This window comes from Giraffa tippelskirchi, chromosome 10 (assembly GCF_054371585.1).
Source record: "Giraffa tippelskirchi isolate mGirTip1 chromosome 10, T2T-mGirTip1v1.2.pri, whole genome shotgun sequence".
In the NCBI taxonomy this organism is placed as follows: domain Eukaryota; kingdom Metazoa; phylum Chordata; class Mammalia; order Artiodactyla; family Giraffidae; genus Giraffa; species Giraffa tippelskirchi.
This window is the reverse complement of record NC_137284.1, coordinates 78,616,743-78,639,000: the sequence shown is the minus strand read 5'-3', so window position 1 is coordinate 78,639,000 and position 22,258 is coordinate 78,616,743. Positions and strand designations below refer to the sequence as shown.

At 36.7% G+C, this 22,258-nt stretch overlaps 1 protein-coding gene across 20 annotated transcripts in view; it reads right to left on the bottom strand.

The window, feature by feature from the left end:
- KLHL7 (kelch like family member 7) overlaps positions 1–22,258 on the bottom strand; it is a 56,688-nt gene that overhangs the window by 18,870 nt on the left and 15,560 nt on the right. For all 20 annotated transcript variants that reach the window (XR_014067442.1, XM_081536423.1, XM_081536434.1 and 17 more), the window contains 6 exons: positions 20,998–21,100; positions 18,598–18,691; positions 18,208–18,332; positions 16,355–16,530; positions 14,167–14,341; positions 4,766–4,908 (listed from right to left, as the gene is read on the bottom strand). Coding sequence is in view for 19 of the 20 variants with exons in the window: in XM_081536419.1 (XP_081392545.1) it covers positions 4,766–4,908; positions 14,167–14,341; positions 16,355–16,530; positions 18,208–18,332; positions 18,598–18,691; positions 20,998–21,100 (816 nt within the window). In the remaining variant the exon portion in view is untranslated. The remainder of the gene's footprint in view (positions 1–4,765; positions 4,909–14,166; positions 14,342–16,354; positions 16,531–18,207; positions 18,333–18,597; positions 18,692–20,997; positions 21,101–22,258) is intronic.

Here is a 22,258-nt window from a genome sequence, read left to right as displayed (position 1 = left end):
TTTTATTGGTAGTTATATCCTCAATTATTTAAATTTTTCCACTGTAAGTCTAAGAACTTGTGATTGAGTATACAGAAGAGCACCAAGTATGTGCCATTTATAAGAGCAAAGCAAGACATCAAATGAGATTTCTGAAGTTACAGTCTCATTTCCAGGCTCGTGCAGCACACTCATCTTTTTTCAACTGTTCAATAAAAAAAAAAAAAAAATCAAGGAAATTGTTACAACTGCAGGCCAGAAACAAGTGCTAGTAGTCATTCCATATTTGCCTTACTCTAAAAACAATGCTGTCTCCCAAATGAAATCAGTATTCTCCTTGTACCTCTGTACATCAAAACAGACATCTACGATAAGATAAAGTATTTACCAAAACATACTTTCATTGCTTTTTTAACTGTCAAAATCGACACCAAAGTTAGGAGGGGTGTAACTATCATCAACACCTGAAATCTGTGGCTCATAGAATTATAATTTAAGCTCCTATGACTTCAGATTTTCCTTGGGGGAAAAAAAGAACTGATAAGTTTCCTCCTCCTGACTCAGAAGGATCCTGAAAAACTAAAAAACAATGAATTTAAATAACCACTGAAATGTCAACAGTCTTAACATTACCTAGTATGAAACAGACGTGTAGGTGTATCAGCCTGTTAAGCAGGCTGACATTGTGCTTATTGCACTGTGTTGCACAGGCCATCAAGCCTTATGGTACCTACCATTCACTTAGTCTTCTACTAAGGAAGGAAACTAGATGTTTTTAGTTAAAAAAAAAAAAAAAATCAGCCTATATTCTGGACTGTAGATAGATATATGACCCAAAAGCAGGTCACAGGGACAGTCCAAATATGATGATCTTTAACCAATCTAACCTGCCACTCCTTCCCTAGAGGTCTTTTTGGTATCTGGGAGCATATATCCTCTGTGGGTTATATGAGTCAGCACCCTTATGGCAGAAAGCGAAGAAGAACTAAAGAGCCTCTTGATGAAACTGAAAGAGGAGAGTGAAAAAGCTGGTTTAAAACTCAACATTCAAAAAACCAAGATCACGACATCTGGTTCCATCACTTCATGGGAAATAGATGGGGAAACAATGGAAACAGTGACAGCCTTTATTTTTGGGGGGCTGCAAAATCACTGCAGATGGTGACTGCAGCCATGAAATTAAAAGACGCTTGCTCCTTGGAAGAAAAGCTATCACCAACCTAGACAGCATATCAAAAAGCAGAGACATTACTTTGCTGACAAAGATCCATCTAGTCAAAGCTATGGTTTTTCCAGTAGCCATATATGGATGTGAGAGTTGGATTATAAAGAAAGCTGAGCACCAAAGAATTGATGCTTTTGAACTGTGGCATTGGAGAAGACTCTTGAGAGTCCCTTGGACTGCAAGGAGATCCAACCAGTCCATCCTAAAGGAAATCAGTCCTGAATATTCATTGGAAGGACTGATGCTGAAGCTGAAACTCCAATACTTTGGCCACCTGATGGGAAGAACTGACTCACTGGAAAAGACCCTGATGCTGGGAAAGATTGAAGATGGGCAGAGAAGGGGATGACAGAGGATGAGATGGTTGGAGAGCATCACTGACTCAATGAACATGAGTTTGAGCAGGCTCCAGGAGTTGGTGATGGACAGGGAGGCCTGGTGTGCTGCAGTCCATGGGGTCACAAAGAGTCAGACACAACTGAGCAGCTGAACTGACTGGTGACTCAGGGCCAGGTGCGGTCTCCTCACTGGACCAGACTGAAGCAACCACTAAAACTTGGTCTATAGCTTACACTCTGGCTAATGTGTCTTTCTGTTACTATCTACCCAGATCATTAGATGGAATTTCTTTTCAACTGACAGAGAAGATAAAGTTATTTCATAGTCTGACTTCAAGATCTCTAGACTCTAACTCTATGCTATAATCTCAGCTGCAGGAGCCCTGGTCTATCTCACCTTGCCAAAGGTCTCCTATGTGGATGCCTATAACACTGATCAGTTCTGGAAACAGAAATGAACGGAAAATAGAAGGGATCCCACACGTCTTGGGAAGACAAGTGTTTCCCAAAACAAAAGTTATCCTAAAGTATGGTGTTACTCACAACAGAGTTCCTAGATGTCCACAGGTCTGCAGCAGGGGTTGGCAAACTGCAGGCCAAATCCAACCAACTGACAGTTTCTGTAAATAAAGTTTGATTGGAATGCAGCCATGCCCATTTTTTTTATGTATTATTTATGGCTGCTTTCCAGCTACAGCATCAGGTTGAGCAGTTATAGCAGAGAATATGTAGACTATAAAGCTGCAAGTGTTTATTATCTCTTTTAGAAAAAGTTAGCCAAGCCCTGATCTACATCATGTTGGTATAACCCCTTGGAAATGAAGGACAGCTTGTTGCCCCAAGCATCTTCTAACACTTTACAAATGACACATATCCTGTGTTTTGGTGTCCTACATTTATACTCTAACTGGGCAAACCAAAAAGGTGCCAGTTGTGAGCAAAACCTGGAGCAGCTTTCTAAGTGGGACAGGTGACAAAAATACAGCTCAGCTCCTCAAGCTAGCCTGTGACCCTAGGGCATTGAGTTGCTGCTTATAACTTGAGGTGTGTCCCAATATGACCACAGAGCACACCCCTGGGATTCTAGAGCAGGGCCAACCTACTTTAGGCAGGTACCATTTTTTCAGTAAATAGCTCCTAGCTGGCCACTAGGGTCTGACAGACAGCAAATGTCTGACACCAAGGGAAACCAGGTGAGCATATCATTAACCCATTTTGAATAGTGTTACCTGACCTACTACATCACCGATAGCATGGTTTCAATCCATGATCTAGTATTTCAACACAGAACTGGGCTTTTGGAGGTCTCAAAGGCACAGAACATCCAAATGGGATAATCACAACCCTTCCTCAGGAAGCCTTCTCCCTCACCCAGGGTTATGTCTTCTTGGAGGTGGTCTCTAGACATCAGCTGACAAATTTGGGAGACCTGAGCTTGGTTCATCTGTGATAGTACTAGCCAAAAGTACTAGCTTAAGCATTACAGTCCCTTCAGGAATGGTACTGAGGGATAATACAGAAAAGATATATCCTGATATGGCAGACTTTCAAGCAGTTCCTTTAACTGTTCATTATTTCATTCAGTAGAGGAAGCCTTAGGTCAGTTTTTTATCAACTGTCAGACAGTGACTAATGGTTTACGCAGATGGTTATAGACCTGAAATAAGCAAGAATGAAAAAATGCTGACAAGGAAATTTGAGGAAGGATAATGTAGAAGCCCGCTCCACCCCCCCTCTCCCCAAAGGAAACAAGTTTGAGTCCCACGTGAATTCTTACTGGAGTGCCCACAGCTGCAGCAAAGTCTTAGTAATCATGTGGCTAGGACTGTGCTTGCATCTTTCCTCCCCAATGTGATGCTTGCTCAATGGGCTTATGCGTGACTACAGTGCAGTGATAGATGCATGCAGTATCTACATAAGTCAGTGGCTACAGAAGTTAATGAACCTTTATGAGAATGGATACATGTATATGTATGGCTGAGTCCCTTTGCTGTTCATCTTAAAATCTCACAACATTGTTAATCGGCTATACTCCAATATAAAATAAACAACAACAACAAAAAACAGCTAATGGCTCTTCCTTACCTGAGGCCTACGTGGCTATCCACTACTGGCTAGCACCCACTTTGTGGGCAATATTGACTGATTCTGAGAACCCGATTTGTTATCATACCTTGAGGGAACCAGTTAGTTTCCTAATGCCATGCTAACTACACTGGAACCCTCCCATTACTGAAGGGACAAAGCTCCGTCCTCATTGGAATTGATATTTATTCTGGATTTGGACTGGCCCATGCTGTCTTTTGCACTCTTGACACCACCACCATATGTGTATCACCACTATCATATTATATAGAAAGCCTCCAAGGACCCACTTCTCAAAGAAAGTAGTATCAGAAGTATCCTGATGTAAAAAGGATGCTCTGGACTCATCAGGTATCTATCATCAACAAAAAATGGGCCTATAAGATGATGAAAGAGATCGCTAAGTGCTAAGATTCAATATCAGCTATGGGTACCATCTTGCAAGGTCAGGTGCTATCTTTTTAGGATTATAATATGTGTTCTGCTTGGCCAATATATGTAGTAATAGCAAAATATAGTATTCTCTCTCCAACAGCCAAAAGTCACAGGTCTAAGAAACAAGAGGTAGAAATACGAGTGGACTTTCTCATAATCTATTTTTAAAAATTGTGTTCCTAGACCTATGACTCAGACTCTGCTGCCCAACTGGCATAATGTAAAACACAGTAAAATTGGTAATAATATCTAGATGGTTGGACTAAAGGTAATTTTATCTTTTTCCTCATGATGGTCTAGATTTTTCACATTTTCTAGAAAGACTGTATTATTTTATATTCAAACATAATTACTAAAGGGGAAAAAAAAACCCATAGCTGCAGAAGCAGAATTTCATTGAAAATGGCCCATAAGTAAAGCAAGGAGTTGAGATGAATGCTTCCTAACAAATCAGAAGGACTGCTTTCCCTTTTGTTTGATAATGGTTACTATGTAGCACTCCAGAGCAGTCACAGAGACATTTGAAATCTGACTAAGCCTCAGTTTCCTAATTTGTAAAATGAAGGTGATAACTATGTATCTCATAAGGTCTATGAAAGAACACCATAAATTATAACATCTCTGAGTCATTACTATTGGTGGTAGGTGCCAGTCTATCTGCTCAGTGCTTTTAGAAACAAAAACAAGGATAAAAGTTAGTTACCTTTGGGTTAAAGTATCTACAAGACTGTGGTTGGGAGCCTCCAAACAGAGCTATGCGGTAGTCATGTTTCTTCCTTCTGGGCCTGGTGCCTTCTACCAGTTCTTCTCGATCCTCTGGAGAAAGGAGATGATACCTCATCCCACCTGTAGACAAACACATGGCAACTCTTCAAGAACTTCAGGCACTTTCATACTTACTTTGAAAAGGAAACACCCAAACAAAGCAGCGCTCTTATTTCTGTAACCGTTTTTTTTTTTTTTCCTATCATCTCTCTGTAACATCTATGGAAAGAGTGAGGAGGAATGAGACAGGAGAAATGTATAATAATCTAAGTGCTAATCAATTTATCATTCTCAGTCATCACCATTAATGCTAAGATTGTCCTACCCACTTACTAAATATCAGTGAATCATCTGGCTTTTCAAGCAACAGCAGCCACAATATTGATTATTGAAATTCAGATCTCCTAACCCAGCAGTTTTCAATCTTCACTGTACATTAGAGTCACCTAGAAAATCTCAGAAACTATCACTGGGGCCTACCTCAGAACAATTAAATCAAAACCTCTAGTGGAAGGGTGGAGGCACTGGTATTGCCCCTTATATGTGGTTAAAAGATCAGCAGCTTCATTACCTGGGAACTTGATAGAAATAATGAATCCCAGAGCTACTGAATTAGAATCTGCATAGTTAACAAAATCCGAAAGTAACTCAGATGAACATAAAACTTGGAGAAGTACTTACTGCTTAGATGATCCTAAAATGCAATGAGGATTCATAACTATTGTGATCTAAAATCTTTCTTTCAGCAATTACTTAATTTTGTCAAGTCAAGGGACACTCAACGATTAAAAACTTTTTAAGATGTCATTTCAAATCAGTGTGGGAAAGGTAGATTATTCAATAAATGATGATAGACAGTGATATGAAGAAAATACCCAACTTCATATTTTACTCTAAAGCAAATTCCAAATCAATAGAATATTAAAAAAAAAATTTTTTTTTAAAGCCTTATAAATGAACTAAAAGAAAAATAGGAAAAGTTTAAAAAAATAGGCCCAGAATGAGGAAGTCTGAAACTGAAAGTAAAGCCGCTCAGTCGTGTCCGACTCTTTGCGACCCCATGGACTGCAACCTACAAGGCTCTTTCGTCCATGGGATTTTACAGGCAAGAGTACTGGAGTGGGTTGCCACTTCCTTCTCCAGGGGATCTTCCCAACCCAGGGATTGAACTGAGGTCTCCCATATTGCAGGCAGATGCTTTACTGTCTGAGCTACCAAGGAAGCCTAAGAAAAGACAATAACACAGAAGCTAAAAAAAAAAAAAAAAAAAAAATTTAGAACTACATAAAATTTTAAGTTAAATTATTTCATGGCAAAAACAAAAAATCAAAAGACAATGACAGGATTTCCCTGGTGGTCCCGTGGCTAAGACTGCACTCCCAATGCAGAGGGACCAGGTTCGATTCCTCATCTGGGAACTAGATCCCACATGCAGCAACTAAGGCCCAGTGCAATCAAAAAAATAAGTAAATGTTAAAAGAAAAAGACAATGACAAACTAGAAAAGAATTTATAAATCATATAAAAGACATATAAAAGATACTCAATAATATTAAGATGATCAAATAACAGAAAATTAGATCATGTATCTGAACAAAGTTCATAGAAAAAGAACTAATTACAAATAACTCTGAAACATATGAAAAGATGCTCATGTGCTCTAGTCAGAGAAATACAAATTAAAATCAAACTTTCTCATACATCAGACTGCACAAAATCAAACTCTCTGGAACACAGGGTATGATAAAGGAAGCAGCAGTCTCCTACACTGCTGGTGGGGATGTGGATGAGTGCAAATTATCTGTGAAATTATTATTTCACACCTTTTAGCCAGCAATTTCCCCCTTTAGGATTTTTATCAACCTAAAGTTCACTGTCAGGGAAGTGGTTAAAAATTATGGCTATCCACACAATGGAATACTAAATATATTTATTGAGATGAACAAGGAAGGGTAATATGTACACATAGGATGAATCCCAAGAAATAATGTAGAATGAAAAAAAAGCAAGATGGGAAAATTCCCTGGTTGGGGAACCAAGATCCCACAAGCTAACAGGAAGGAAGGCAAGGGAGAAAGAAAGACATAGAAGAGGACACAGATTGTGACATTATTTATTTAAAAAATTTATATCTTTATTTATATATATTTATACATAATTTATACAAGCATTTGTCAATAAATTACTGTGTATGCACAGATTCAAGACTACTTTTAGAAGGATATACAAGATAATAATGGTTACCTCCAGTGAGACTTTTCACTATCTACCCTTGAACTGTGTATGATGTACAGTATTACTGGTCCAAAAATAAAATAATGTAAGCAATTTTTAATACATGCAGAAAACAATTCTGTTCATGATGCTGTGTTGGGCTTTTATAAGAGGAATATAGAGAGAAGACAGTTTTGGATAACAGGTTGTGAATGAATGAAAATCAGTATCAATATTTCTAGCATTTCTTTCCACTTTAGAGCATTAGTAAAAGCACTATGCATTAGAACAGCTGGCACACTCAGCAGCCAAGAGTCAGCCTACTCTCACTCAGGGGTCAGCAAAACTTCTCCAGAGGGCCAGAGAGCAAATATTCTGGGCTCTGTAAGTCACATTTGGTTTCTGTCATATATTCTTGATTTGTTTTTTCACAATCCTTTACAACTGTAAAAAACCACTTTTCCTCATCCCCTCCTCTCCCACTGTAGCTGTAAGACTGTAGTTCTTAAAAATGTAGTTCCCTGACCAGCAGTATCACTTGGAAACTTGTTAGAAATCCAAATTATTGAACACTACCCCAGGACAGATCTTGTGGGGTTTGAGAGCCACTGCTCTAGGAGGGCTCCACACAGGGTGGATGTGTCCTGTGAAATCTATGAACACAATTCTCCCAACAAGAGGACACGGGCAGTGGAGAAGGAGAGACACAGGAGGGAAAGGTTCCAGGCACCAGGCCGTGGGTGCAGGTGGCTGACTGTGGCCAACTGTGTCCACCCCTGGAGGAAGCACAAACTGTGGCTCCTTCACTGATGGGCTGTTTCTCTCCCAGGAGAGGGCTGAAGACAAGCTCTCTGGGACCTTTCCCTGAGAGGCACCTTGCGCCTTAGGCTTATTCCTTTAGGAGTTAATCCTTTGAGAGGCAGGCACTGTCATTTGAAGATTGTGAGTAAGAACTTGGTCTGACCCTTTGTGGTGGCTTTGACTGTGATCTTCATTTTAGGACTCATTTTCTTTTAGTTGTAAATTCTTTCAGTTTAGTTTTATTCTATATTTCTATCATCTTTTCTGTTTTTCTTCTACTCTCAGAAGGCAGCCTCTAGGTCAGATGGTAGGAAGGGAGGCCTTCTCTCCACTGAGCTTTATTCAGGCTTCAAAGATGCTTGTGCCTAGTCAAGGAATTTTAGAACTGTTCTTTATTAGAACAAGACAAAACAAAGAAAAAAAGAAAATGTAACAAAGATGCCTGCTCAAGAGCCTAACCCCACACTTGGCTGGATTTCTGGAATAATCCCGATATTCTGTTTCTAAGTCAATTCAGAATCCACATAAGAACTAAACACTATACTTCATTTAGACTGGCTAATTTATCTTCAACAGCTTACTCCACGTGTGAATAAACAGATGCAGGTCTCCACCCAGTGAAACCAGAAATATGACACAGTATGCAAATAGAGGTATAACAAAAAATCCGATATCAACACGTATGAAATCCACATAATGAAAGCACTAATCTAAAGGCATCTTCATAGTCTTGATTTTCTTTCACCTCCCTGTACTTAAAGAAACTAGGTACTACCTATAATCTACTTCTTTAAACTCTCTACACCTTGGTTTTAAAGAAGGCTGAGTGAATTCTCCTTTTCCAGTTCTTTTCCTATCACCCCTTAAGGGATATGTTCTTGATTCATACCCATTTTTCCCCTCGACACCTTAACTGGAACCAAAAGGTATTATACCATGCACTGTTTTATGCTACTGCCACTCAGGAAAAATGTTTATTATTAGATATTCATCTAAGATATTTTTAGTAAATATAGAGAATTCCACTGTATGGATATATCATAATACTTTCCCAAACTAGGGGACAGTATTGGGTCAACTTACCCTAAAACCATAATATTATTAACTAGAAGCCATGTGATAAGTCTAACAGAAATTTTACTTTACTTCCAAATCAAGGGAAAGTGATATTATTTAATAATCGAGTGAGTGCCTAAAGCCTATGTTCTGCAACAAGAGATGCCACCACAATGAGACGCCCATGTGTTGCAACTAGAGTAGTCCTCACTCATCACATCTACAGAAAGCCTGCACACATCAATGAAGACACAGCATAGCCAAAAATAAAAGAAACAGATGAAAAAAGAAATAGTGAACTAGAATATAGATTTGAAGAAATCACCCCAAGTGCAACGAAAAGCTTAGAAATTATGGAGTGAAGAACTGACAACATCTTTTTAATTAAAATTCCTGAGGAAGTTGACATATTGGAAGAGAAAATGGCTGAGAATTTTCCAAACTTGATGAAAAACATGGATTCCTCAGACTTGGGAAAATGAACAAACACTGAGCAGGATAAACACAAACGCCCGGCCATATTTGATGCTAATGTCAAAGCCAACAGAAACCCTTTTCAAAAGCCACAGGCAAAAAATTCACATTGTCTACAAAGAATGACAACTACACTGACAGGAAACATCAATAATAACGATGGAGGTGGGGTGAGATACCTTCAAAGTATTGAGAGGAAATGTATTCAACCTAGAATTACATGCCCAGTTCACCTTTAAGAATAGAGTAAAAGAAAAAAAAAAGTATTTTTATATAACCAATAACTGAAACAGCTTAAAATCAATAGACTGTAAATGTATGAACTTTATAAAGGATGCTCTTCAGGAATATGGGGAGAAGGTCTAAGATACAAGAAGAAATGGTATGCAAAGAGATTGACAAATAAGGATTAATTTAAACACTATTAGAAATTAAGTCCCATTTGAAAAGTTAAAAAAAAAAACACTAAAATACAAAACAAAAAACATTTAGTGTTTGCATTATTCTTCTTTATAGCTTTAGGTACAGCTTAAATACACATACTAAATTTTAAAATAGCACTACAGCAATATTTGTCAAAATCCTCAAACTCTCAGAAAAAAAGCAGTAACTTTTATCAGTATCCACTAGAAATAAGTTTAAAATTCAGGAAAACAAAAGTAATTTCTTAATTATAGACATCTCCTCCCTATTCCACTCGTATCTACCTAAATACCCCAACACATGTACCCAACTAATGTCAAAAGCCAGGTCCATGGCTCTAGGTGAGAACTAAAGGTATTCCCATCAGAGTAAGGGAAAGACAAGGCTAATATTTATCACCACCATAGTTAATTGAACACTGTTCAATTAAAAACTTATTCAATGAAATTAGGCACTATAACGAAAGAAAAAAGTATAAATATTAAGGGGGAAAACTAAAATCGTTATTTGCAGATCATAAATTATTTCCCTAGAAAAAAGAAATGCACTGAAATTTTTTAAAAGATCAATAATGACTAATTAAAGAAAAAAAATACAATCACAATAGCAACAACAAAAATATTTGAAAATTTTTTTCAAGAACTATAGAATGTAAAAAAAAAATTTACAGTTTCTCTAGGGACACACGACAATTTAAATGAAGTATGCTCAAACTACCGTACAATTGCACTCATTTCACATGTTAGTAAAGTGATGCTGAAAATTCTCCAAGGCAGGCTTCAGCAATACGTGAATTGTGAGCTTCCAGATGTTCAAGCTGGTTTTAGTAAAGGCAGAGGAACCAGAGATCAAATGGCCAATATCTGCTGGATCATCAAAAAAGCAAGAGAGTTCAAAAAAAACATCTACTTCTGCTTTATTGACTATGCCAAAGCCTTTGACTGTGTGGATCACAATAAACTGTGGAAAATTCTTAAAGAAATGGGAACACCAGACCACCTGACCTGCCTCCTGAGAAATATGTATGCAGGTCAGGAAGCAACAGTTAGAACTGGACATGGAACAACAGACTGGTTACAAATAGGAAAAGGAGTACGTCAAGCCTGTATGTTGTCACCCTGTTTATTTAACTTATATGCAGAGTACATGATGAGAAACGCTGGGCTGGAGGAAGCACAAACTGGAATCAAGATTGCTGGGAGAAACAGCAATAACCTCAGATATGCAGATGACACCACCCTTATGGCAGAAAGTTAAGAAGAACTAAAGAGCCTCTTGATGAAAGTGAAAAAGGAGAGTGAAAAAGTTGGCTTAAAGCTCAATGTTCAGAAAACTAAGATCATGGCATCTGGTCCCATCATTTCATGGCAAATAGATGGGGAAACAGTGGAAACAGTGACAGACTATTTTGGGGGGCTCCAAAATCACTGCAGATGGTGACTGCAGCCATGAAATTAAAAGATGCTTACTCCTTGGAAGGAAAGTTATGACCAACCTAGACAGCATATTAAAAAGCAGAGACATTACTTTGCCAACAAAGGTCCGTCTAGTCAAGGCTATGGCTCTTCCAGTGGTCATGTATGGATGTGAGAGCTGGACTATAAAGAAAGCTGAGCGCAGAATAATTGATGCTTTTGAACTGTGGTGTTGGAGAAGACTCTTGAGAGTCCCTTGGACTACAAGGAGATACAACTGGTCTATCCTAAAGGAGATCAGTCCTGGGTGTTCATTGCAAGGATTGATGTTGAAGCTGAAACTCCAGTACTTTGGCCACCTGATGCGAAGAGCTGACTCATTGGAAAAGACCCTGATGCTGGCAAAGATTGAGGGCAGGAGGAGAAGGGGACAACAGAGGATGAGATGGTTGGATGGCATCACCGACTCAATGGACATGGGTTTGGGTGGACTCCGGAAGTTGGTGATGGACAGGGAGGCCTGGCATGCTGCGGTTCGTGGGGTCACAAAGAGTCGGACACGACTGACCGACTGAACTGAACTGAACAACAATAATTAAGGGTTTCCCTGGTGGCTCAGATGGTAAAGAATCTGCCTGCAATGCAAAGATGAATCATTCAACAAAGATACTGGGTTAGAATCTTGTCAAACATTTAGGAGGGAAAATAAAGCTAGGTTCTTATTTATTCTGGGTGGCATGAGATTATTTCATATGAAATCAATCTCAGTTGCATATAAGGTTTAGAAATTAAAAAAAAAAGAAATCCATAGATGCACAAAAGGAAAATTTAGGAAATTAAAAAAAAATCATCTTGGACCAAGAAAGGCCCTTCCAAACATATTTCTAAAGCTGGATATAAAGGAAAAGACTGATTAAGATTTATCAATACAAAAACAACTTGAGATTAGACTTGCCATTTCAAGACTTCTTCCTTCCTCTCTCTTGAAAGCCACTCTCCAAAAACAAGGAAAGAAGAAGCAAACAAACTCTACCTCTGATGGTGCTAGAAGATCTGCAACCCCCAAAACAGTTAATGAAGACAGCTAGCAGACAGAATGTTAAACTGAATAGTTATGGCAAGAGACACCAATGAGAAGCAAGCCAAATGATCCTGCAGAACCCTGGAATGATACAGAGTACCCCAAAAGATGGAGTGGGGATGAAATCAAGAGAACTCTAAAATTCTAAATAAATGACTGCTGAATTGCCAGGTCTCCTTTCCCTACTGCAGTCAGATACCTATGCTTTTCCCACTATAGGAGACAGAAGGGTTGATCTTTGGAGATTCTGAATCAGAGATGTCCAGATTCAGGAAATCACACAGAAAAGGGTGTAAAACTGAAAACAGGGATTAAGTGAAAGCCTTCAAGTCAAAATGTTCCCCCATTCAGTTCCAAAATGCCTCTAAGCCAACTCTGAGAAAATAACTACAGATAATGACCTCTGGAGGTCCCCAATCTAAAAACTGTCTGGCTATGCTGATTATCCTACAGTTTAGCCCAATAAATGAGCAGACCACTCATATACATAGTATTATCAATTTTATAACAACACACTCTTATAAATATGATTCACAGATGATATGAAATACTTGTTTTCAACAACAAAAAGAGAAAGAAAAAAAAAATACAATACCAAAGGCAATACAGGAAATGCAGGCAAGAGAAGAAAACACTAAAGGCATTATAATGCTATTTTGGAATAAGATATTATAGCCATGAAATAAGAAGAGAATAAAACTCACAGAAATAAAAAATAAGTGAAATAAAAGTGCTAAAAGAAAAATTAAGGCTATTTCCAAGAAAACAAAAAAGAAAAAGATGGATAGGAGAGACAAGAAAAGATTACAGATTCAATCCCTAAAAAATCACAATACCAGCAATAAAGAACTGAGACATCTGTGGCTGAATAGATAGAGAATGCCAGTGTGATAACTAAAAACAGATGAAAACCAAGGTACATTACTGTGAACCTTCAAAACACCAGGGATTAAAAGAAAATAAAGTGTTACATGCTTACAAGGAGGCATACTAAATAAACTGGCATCAGATTTCTCAAAAGTAACAGTGGAAGCTAGTAAACAATGGAAAATGCCTTCAAAATTCTAACTGAAAATGATTTTTCAACATAACTCTATACCCAGTTTAACTATCCTTTAACATTTTATGATAAAATAAAGATGCGATTTGTCAAATTTCCAAATATTTACTGATCATATACTCTTTCTCAGGAAGCTTTTAAGGATATGTTCAATCAAACAGAATTTAGGAAGGGGAAGACCTAGGTTTGAGGAAAATAGTGACTCTAACTTAGGAAAGGAGTGAAAGAACATCCCAGGATGGCAGAGAAGTCCCAGGACAAGAACTGTGCCTCAAGTTTACACCTACAATGCAAACACTTCATACTAGAACAGGCAGAAAGGAGGCTCTATAAACAGTGTTGCCAAAGAAAGAAAAGCAACAGGTTATTTAATTGTACAATTTTATTAAGTGGCATTTTACAAAGGAGTTGGAACTCAAGCCTGCAAGTCAAGAAAAATTAAGTGAATCAAAAAAGTAGGTGGCAAAAAATGTGCTCCAGGTGCAACAAACCAACATTTTTCTTCAAAAAAGAAAATGTGATCACAGTACACTACTTGGCTCAATTGTTTTAAAAAAGAAAACACATAAAATGAAAGTTGCTGTACATGAAAGGAGGCAAAGTCTTAATTTTTTACCTTCTATCACAGGTGTTCCTATAAAATAAGGGATGAGGCTAAGTTCCTTCCAGATAGACAGTTGAGAATACCAATAGATTAACTATACAGAAGGGCTAAGTCTCTCCCTGGCTGCCCCATCTGATCCAATCTGAAGGGTTTTAAGTCCATGAGAAACTGGCTACATGATCAGGTTATAAATGGATATTAAGGAAACTTACTTATCACCATCTTAAGGCATTCAGGATTGTCTTGAATAAGCGGTTCAGCTTGTACTGTTTTACTTAAGAAATTCTTTGAGATAAGAGGAAACCTGACTTTAGCAAGGATGTCAACCATAAAAGGCTGGCGATTAGGTTCATCATATTTCAACCACCTGACTGCAGCATCATAAACCTAAGGGGAGAAAAACAGCATGGTAAAATTTTTAGATGGCAGCAGCACTTCCAATTACCTATGTTTACTCTCACAGTGAAGGGAAAAAATCTCATTAAGACATAACTGCTTACCCCCAATATCTTATTCAGATACTTGTTTTCATCCCTAAATAACCATCTTTACTTCAGAACAGTTTACATAATGCTCTAGTGATTCTTCTAGGTAATATGCTTTATAGAACTTATTACTACTGCATAATGTAATGATAAGGAGGATGTTGAATACAGATTTTTAAATTGCTTTTAAACAAAATATAACTTCTGTTTTGGAAGGAGGTATGATATACATTTCCCACTGAAAAAATCTATTGATCAATGCTGGTTTCAATATTTGCTTATATGGTACAAGGAAAATGGGTTATTTCCTAAGAGGCCTTCTACCCCAAGAGATATGAAGGTCATCTAAGATTTTGTTTCAATCTAATATTCCTGAATTATGAACTGATAGACCTATGTGCTTTCCACAAACTTTATGATATAAAAATTCTATATATATAAAAGTAAATTAGAGTATTTATGTAAGAATTGCTTTCTAAAATAAAATAAATAATTCATTTAACTGTACCAAAAAAGTGCCCAAGTTTATTAACATAATTTGATCTACAAATCACTAGTTTAAACACACTGAAAACAAATCTATTATTTCATATACCACACACTTTTAAGTCATATTAATAAGGCCTAAATTTAATTTCCCCATAAGTCAGTTAGTTAATTTTTTATAGGAATTACTCTTTTATTTTTAAATAAGTTCTTTATTGGGATAGTTTTTGATTTATAGAAAAGTTGGAAAGATAGTGTAGAGAGTTCCCATATACCCTGCACTTAGATGTTAAATGGTACATTAGTATAAAACTCTCATCATAACTAACGAATAAATGTTGATACATTAAGGTCCATACTTTAAAAAAATCCTTTAGTTTATCTAATATCTTTTTCTGTTCCTCAATTCCAAAGAAGATACATTACATTTAGTCATTATATCACCTTAGGCTCTTCTAGACTATGACAGATTCTCATACCTTCCTTTTTGACGATTTTTGACAGTTGTGAGTTCTAATCAGGTATTTTATAGACTGTCCCTCAATCTAGGTTATTTCATGATTAGGCTGGGGCTATAGTTTTGTTGGGAGGAAGACACAGAGATGACATGCCAGCCTCATTATATTAAGGGTATGTGCTATCAACATGGTATCACTGATTTCCATGCTGTATAATACATTATCACAAACTTTTTAACTTAAATTACAGAGAAGGATGAGGAACTGAAAATAGAGATTAATTAAATGTCTGCATATTAAAGCGTTACCCCATCTAGCTCCCAACGAATGCCTGCATCTAGCTTATACCTCTGACAGTTTATCTGACAGTTCTGGAGATCACAGTCCAAAGTGGGTCACACGCTGGGCAAAAATCAAGGTGTCAGCAAGGCTGCCTGAAGGCCTAGAGGAGAAACCATTTTCTTACCTTTTCTAACATCCAGCAGCCATCTGTCTTCTTGATTTGTGGTCCTTCCTCCATCTTCAAAGCCAGCAATGGCTGGCCAAGTCTACCTCACATCACATCACTGACTCTTCTGTATCCCTCTTCCATATTTAAGGATGCTTTTGATTACACTGGACCCACCCAATAATCTCCTCCTCTCAAGATCCTTAACCACATCTGCAGAGTCTCAACTGCCATGTAAGGTGACATATTCACAGGTTCCAGGGATTAGGATGTGGGCAACATTGGGGGGAGGCACTGTTTTGTCACCCAGTAGCATCTCTACAAGCAGTCTCTCAAATCACCAGCCCCTACGAGCATCCAAAACTTATTTTTCCTATGAAACAGAATTTGGAATCCTCTATTTAGTGTAAATACCTTCTCTCCTAAATATGATTCTTTTCTTTGTCTTGTATCCAAAAATGAAGTGTAAGAAATCCATAGGAACATTTTCACTAAGAATAATGTGGGAAGGCAATTTAGTTACCTGATCCTCTGCTCTCACAGTTAGAGTGTCCTGGTTGAGGAGATGTGTAACTCGCTTGACATCAAGTTGTAGAAATTCATCAGTTTTATAAACTTCAGTAAAATGCTGATGAATAAAGTCATCTGCAGTTGCTTTCAATTCAGGACAGTCTAGACATTCTGCTAATACACTTATACCTAAAGATAGAAAGAAAATAAATGAACCAAAATACCTTTAAAAAACACAGTGAAGATAGAGTAATTGACTCTAGGAAAATGAGACAATAAATTTCAGAAATCTTTTCCATTGATTTGTCTATTGTTATGCCAGCATGATACCATCTTATATGTGGCTGAATTTGATACTTGGTAGGACAGACCCTCTTCAATGTTTTTTCAAACTTTTCTTGGCTACAAGTAAAACATTTTCTCTTGCTAATAAATTTTAAAATAAGCTTATAATGTTCTACTTTTTTAAAATTCTAATATGACTTCAATTAGGGTTGCTAAATACTTTAGGGACAGTTGACAGATCTCCACTTATATTTTTTTAATGATCTTCAATGTAATTAATTGATTATTAATGTTCTATATCAGGAATCTGCAAAGTACTGTCCATGAGCCAAATCACCTCTAGCTATAGAGTCAGCAGCTAAGAATATTTTTCCTATTTTTAAAGGGTTGTGAAAAAAGGGAGAGTAGGGGAGAGAAAGAAGGAGGGGAATGTACTAACCAATAACATGGCATGCTGTGTACTCATGGTGAGCAGTCAGCTACATATGAATGTTTAGGCTCCCAATAGAGAAATGATACTTTCACCAAAAACCAGTATTTATTTATTAACTAATTTTTGGCAGTTGAATTTGTGGTGATTATGTGACCAAATAAAGTATCATGTGGATCAATAAAATATGAATGTGAAAAGTAGTTGTTTCTATGAAGACTAATTCTAAGGTTTAAGACAGACTTGAAATAGTTCAAATCAAGCGTGACCAAGACAATTGATAAAATTTGAGAAAACACTGCAAAATTCTAGAAGGATTCTGTCATCAGACTTCTTGCTGAGTTATCAGTTTGTTTTAAGGAAATTAAGAATAAAAAATCATAGATGATATATTATTGGTGTGACTTATGTAAGAGATTTAGGTAAAATCAGTATTTATAGAGTTGGGCTTAGCATCAACCAGTAGCAGATTGCTATATTTATATTACACTAAAATAAAATCTTTACAATTGATAAAACCTTCTTTAACCACTTACTACATTAATGAAATTTAAATTAGCCAACTAACTACTGTTCTGATTATGCCAGATAAGGAAACTTCTATTGTTATTGTTACTGTATTTTTTCTTGACTGACGGCACTGATGGAAACCTTCAGCACAAAATTGAACACTAGCATGTTTCTATGCAAAGAATAGGTTAACTATTTTATTTTTGTTTTAAGAGTTTTTATAAATATAGGAATGAGTACTGAAATACAAAAGTGCCTTCAGCATCTGTTGCTATGACTTTAAGTATTTTTATATAAGTATAGCATGTTAGCGTAGTAAATTATGTTTGTTTAACACTGAATCATTCTGGCATTTATAAAGTAAATCCTTGCTCCTCTTCCTATACACACAAAAAATCATTGCTGAGGTTATTTTTTATTTTGGAAAATGCTGATATAGTATTTTATGGCTTGTTTCTGCTGAGGTTAATAGGCATCTCCCTAACCTCCTCTTAAAATATATTACTGGAAAATTTTTTAGTGAACATCTCAAGATTAAATAAGGAAAAAAGAAGATTAAATGAGGATACTTATAACTATGCCTTTTTTCTTTATTAAAATACAAATTAAAAATTTTTTTTAATAGTGATCTCATTTCTTACCAAGACAGTTTGAAGCATCAACTTGTTCTTTCAAAAAATCAACACACATTTTCTTCACAGGTTCAATCTGGTACTGGTTTGCTGCATCTAACAAGGACTGAACATTGTTGCTATTCACAGAAATTCTGTAAATAAGGTGAAATGAATATTAATTTCCTACAATTTATTGTTTAAATAATGCTGCTGTAAAATGTATCCCCTAAAATTAAACAAAAAATTAAGATTTTCAGCCTTTGAACTAGTATAGCATAGGATCCTCAAACCCCATCCCTACCACCTTTATAGTTTTTCATTCTGAAGAATGTGGAGTACACCAATTTGTTATAATAATACTTTGCCAAGGCAGACCCTGACCTTACTTCTCCATAGCAGAAATGATTCTTAACTTACCTAGCTGTATAAGCAAATTCCACAAGTTGTTCAATAATGTCAGGTTCAGCATCTTTGAGTTCTACTTCAAAGGACTTTGATTCAAGCATGTTAGCTAATACAAAGAGAAGAAACATAAATGGCATGAGCGCTTCCATGAGTCTAACTGAAGAACCAGATCATTCTAGGCTGTGTTAAATGTTAGAGAAAAATAGTGGTGCTGGGAAAACTGGTCAACCACTTGTAAAAGAATGAAACTAGAACACTTCCTAACACCATACACAAAAATAAACTCAAAATGGATTAAAGATCTAAATGTAAGTCCAGAAACCATAAAACTCCTAGAGAAAAACATAGGCAAAACACTCTCCAACATATATCACAGCAGGATCCTCCATGACCCACCTCCCAGAATATTGGAAATAAAAGCAAAAATAAACAAATGGGACCTAATTAAAATTAAAAGCTTTTGCACAACAAAGGAAACTATAAGCAAGGTGAAAAGACAGCCTTCAGAATGGGAGAAAATAATAGCAAACAAAGCAACAGACAAACAATTAATCTCAAAAATACACAAGCAACTCCTGCAGCTGAATTCCAGAAAAATAAACGATCCAATCAAAAAATGGGCCAAAGAACTAAACAGACATTTCTCCAAAGAAGACATACAGATGGCTAACACACACATGAAAAGATGCTCAACATCACTCATTATTAGAGAATGCAAATCAAAACCACAATGAGGTACCATTTCACACCCGTCAGAATGGCTGCTATCCAAAAGTCTACAAGCAATAAATGCTGGAGAGGGTGTGGAGAAAAGGGAACCCTCTTACACTGTTGGTGGGAATGCAAACTAGTACAGCCACCATGGAGAACAGTGTGGAGATTCCTTAAAAAACTGGGAATAGAACTGCCATATGACCCAGCAATCCCACTGCTGGGCATACACACCGAGGAAACCAGAATTGAATTGAAAATTCAGAATTGAATTGTGTACCCCAATGTTCATCGCAGCACTGTTTACAATAGCCAGGACATGGAAGCAACCTAGATGCCCATCAGCAGACGAATGGATAAGGAAGCTGTGGTACATATACACAATGGAATATTACCCAGCCATTAAAAAAAATACATTTGAATCGGTTCTATTGAGATGGATGAAACTGGAGCCCATTATACAGAGGGAAGTAAGCCAGAAAGAAAAACACCAATACAGTATACTAATGCATATATATGGAATTTGAAAGATGGTAATGATAACCCTATATGCGAGACAGAATAAGAGACACAGATGCATAGATCAGTCTTATGGACTCTGAGGGAGAAGGTGAGGGTGGGACGTTCTGGGACAATAGCATTGAAACATGTATATTATCACAAGTGAAACAGAACACCATTCCATGTTTGATGCATGAGACAAATGCTCAGGGCTGGGGCAATGGGATGACCCAGAGGGATGGGATGGGGAGGGAGGTGGGAGGGGGGTTCAGGATGGGGAACACATGTAAACCCATGGCTGATTCATGTCAATGTATGGCAAAAACTACTACAATATTGTAAAGTAATTAGCCCCCAACTAAAATAAATAAATTTATTAAAAAAAAAATATGTTAGAGAAAAATAGCATGACAGACACCTCTCTGAAAGAAAATATCCTAGAAAGCCCACCCAGCACTCCCCTATAATAAATGCAAATTAATTCTCCATACTTGAGATGTGCCTTAAAATATTAGTCAGTTAGTGCAGTTAAAAAAAAAAAGGCCAAGTAAACAGAAAGACATAAATCTAGATTTAGTATTTCCTCAACTCCTAAATTAATTTGGTAGCATTCTCTTAAATTGCTATGGGCAAAATGCCTCTGATACAGCTGGAACAGACCTATAAAAACAATGACAATTAAATATACATAGTCAGCTTTCAACAGCAAGGCTCTCATTCTTCCCCCAAACCCTGGTAGGTACCCAGGGCATTAAAGAGAAAACTTGAGGCAGATATATTATATAACTTGATCAAGCTCATAAGCAGTACTAAGTAGAAGAACCAGTACTCGGACCCAATTCTCAACTCCAAAATACAGTTTTTTCTAGTATATTTCATTTTTCATTTTATTTAACTTGCTAGATAAAATGCCATAAGACTTATCTCCTCTTTTGCCTTTTCATCTGAGATTAAGAAAAAACCCAGTATTCAACTAGAAGCTGTATATTCATTAATAAACACTTAGGGGCCTTTAGGGCTAACAAAAGGACAATTCTCCTTTGGGCAATCATCACCATGACCACTCTTCAATCTCTTCACTGTTCTATGGTCTTAAGTGCTTTTAAAACTGGCATATTAAATATGAAAATGGCATATTTTCATTTAGACCTCACCTAAATCTCATAGTAAAAATACTGTGTTTTATCGTCAGATACTTACTTGTGAACATTAAGTTAAAAAAATGACTGGCCGCAGCAAGGACAACACGATGAGCGGGTATTTTTCTTTCCTGGACCATGAGGATCACATCACATAGTGTTTTCTAATCAAGAGAGAAATAAATACAATTAAAAAGGGCTCAACGGGAATGGCTAGACAAAGGAAAGAAACAGGTGCTGACCAAATGCTTTATCTCTATTTTCCATTTAAATCCAATATTTTCCCAGCGCAGACCTTGTTTATAATGTAAAAGCTATTTACAAAGGACTTACAGAGTTGCTGTCAAGAGTTTGGTGTATCAAAATCTGGCACTAAAGCTCCCAATCGTCAGGAAAAAAAAAAGATCTTTAAAATCAGAAAAAAAAGTACTACTAACCTTTGGGGGAAGCCAATTTTTTTTTTTTATCTGACACTAATTCTAAGATGTTTCTCATGGTGAGATTTTATGGGGACATTAAATGACAACGTCCTCGGTGGTTTTTCAAACAAAACAATCTACTTTTAAAAACCTGTCCTTGATAAAATGTCGAGTACACACTGCATTTTCCAAGAAAGTTACTTGCACAGACCTAACTCGAAATAGGAACAACTGAGAACACAGAGCAGATGAACCAAGTGTCCATTTAGCACTCTTTCCTTAAATAACACTTCTCTAATATGCACTTCTGATAAGACCTGGATAGCAGCCACTTTTAAATTGTGGTATCTAACCAAGGACAAATGTGTCACTGTAGGTTACTGAAAGAAGACAAATCTAGATTGTCTACTTAAAGTTAGAAAAATGGGGAACATTAAAGTTTAAGATTTACTTGACTTACTTAAAGATGAGTTTCAAGAAAAAAGAAATGTCTTTTTTATCAAATAAAATTTCCATTTCTTAATGAAGTTAAAGACATAATATATAGATTTGGCTCAGAAAAAAATATGTAAAGCACTCTCTTAGGCACTGGGAATATGAAGCAAATAATATTTTCAGAGTAATAGTACTCACAAATCTAAATAATGGTCCAATAGCTCAGAAGATTTGGCATTTTGCAACTTTAGGTATTTTACTAAAACTACTGATATAGTTTCTGATAGATAAATCAATATTTCCTACATTACTATTCCATGAATAAAAACCCAAATAAGATAGTAACACTCAAAATGAGAAAAAAATGGGTCCTAATTAGTGGGCTAAGAAATGAACATTTCATTCTAACAGCTTACTTAAAGGACTTTTTTTTTTTAAGGGGCTTCCCTGGTGGCTCAGACCGTAAAG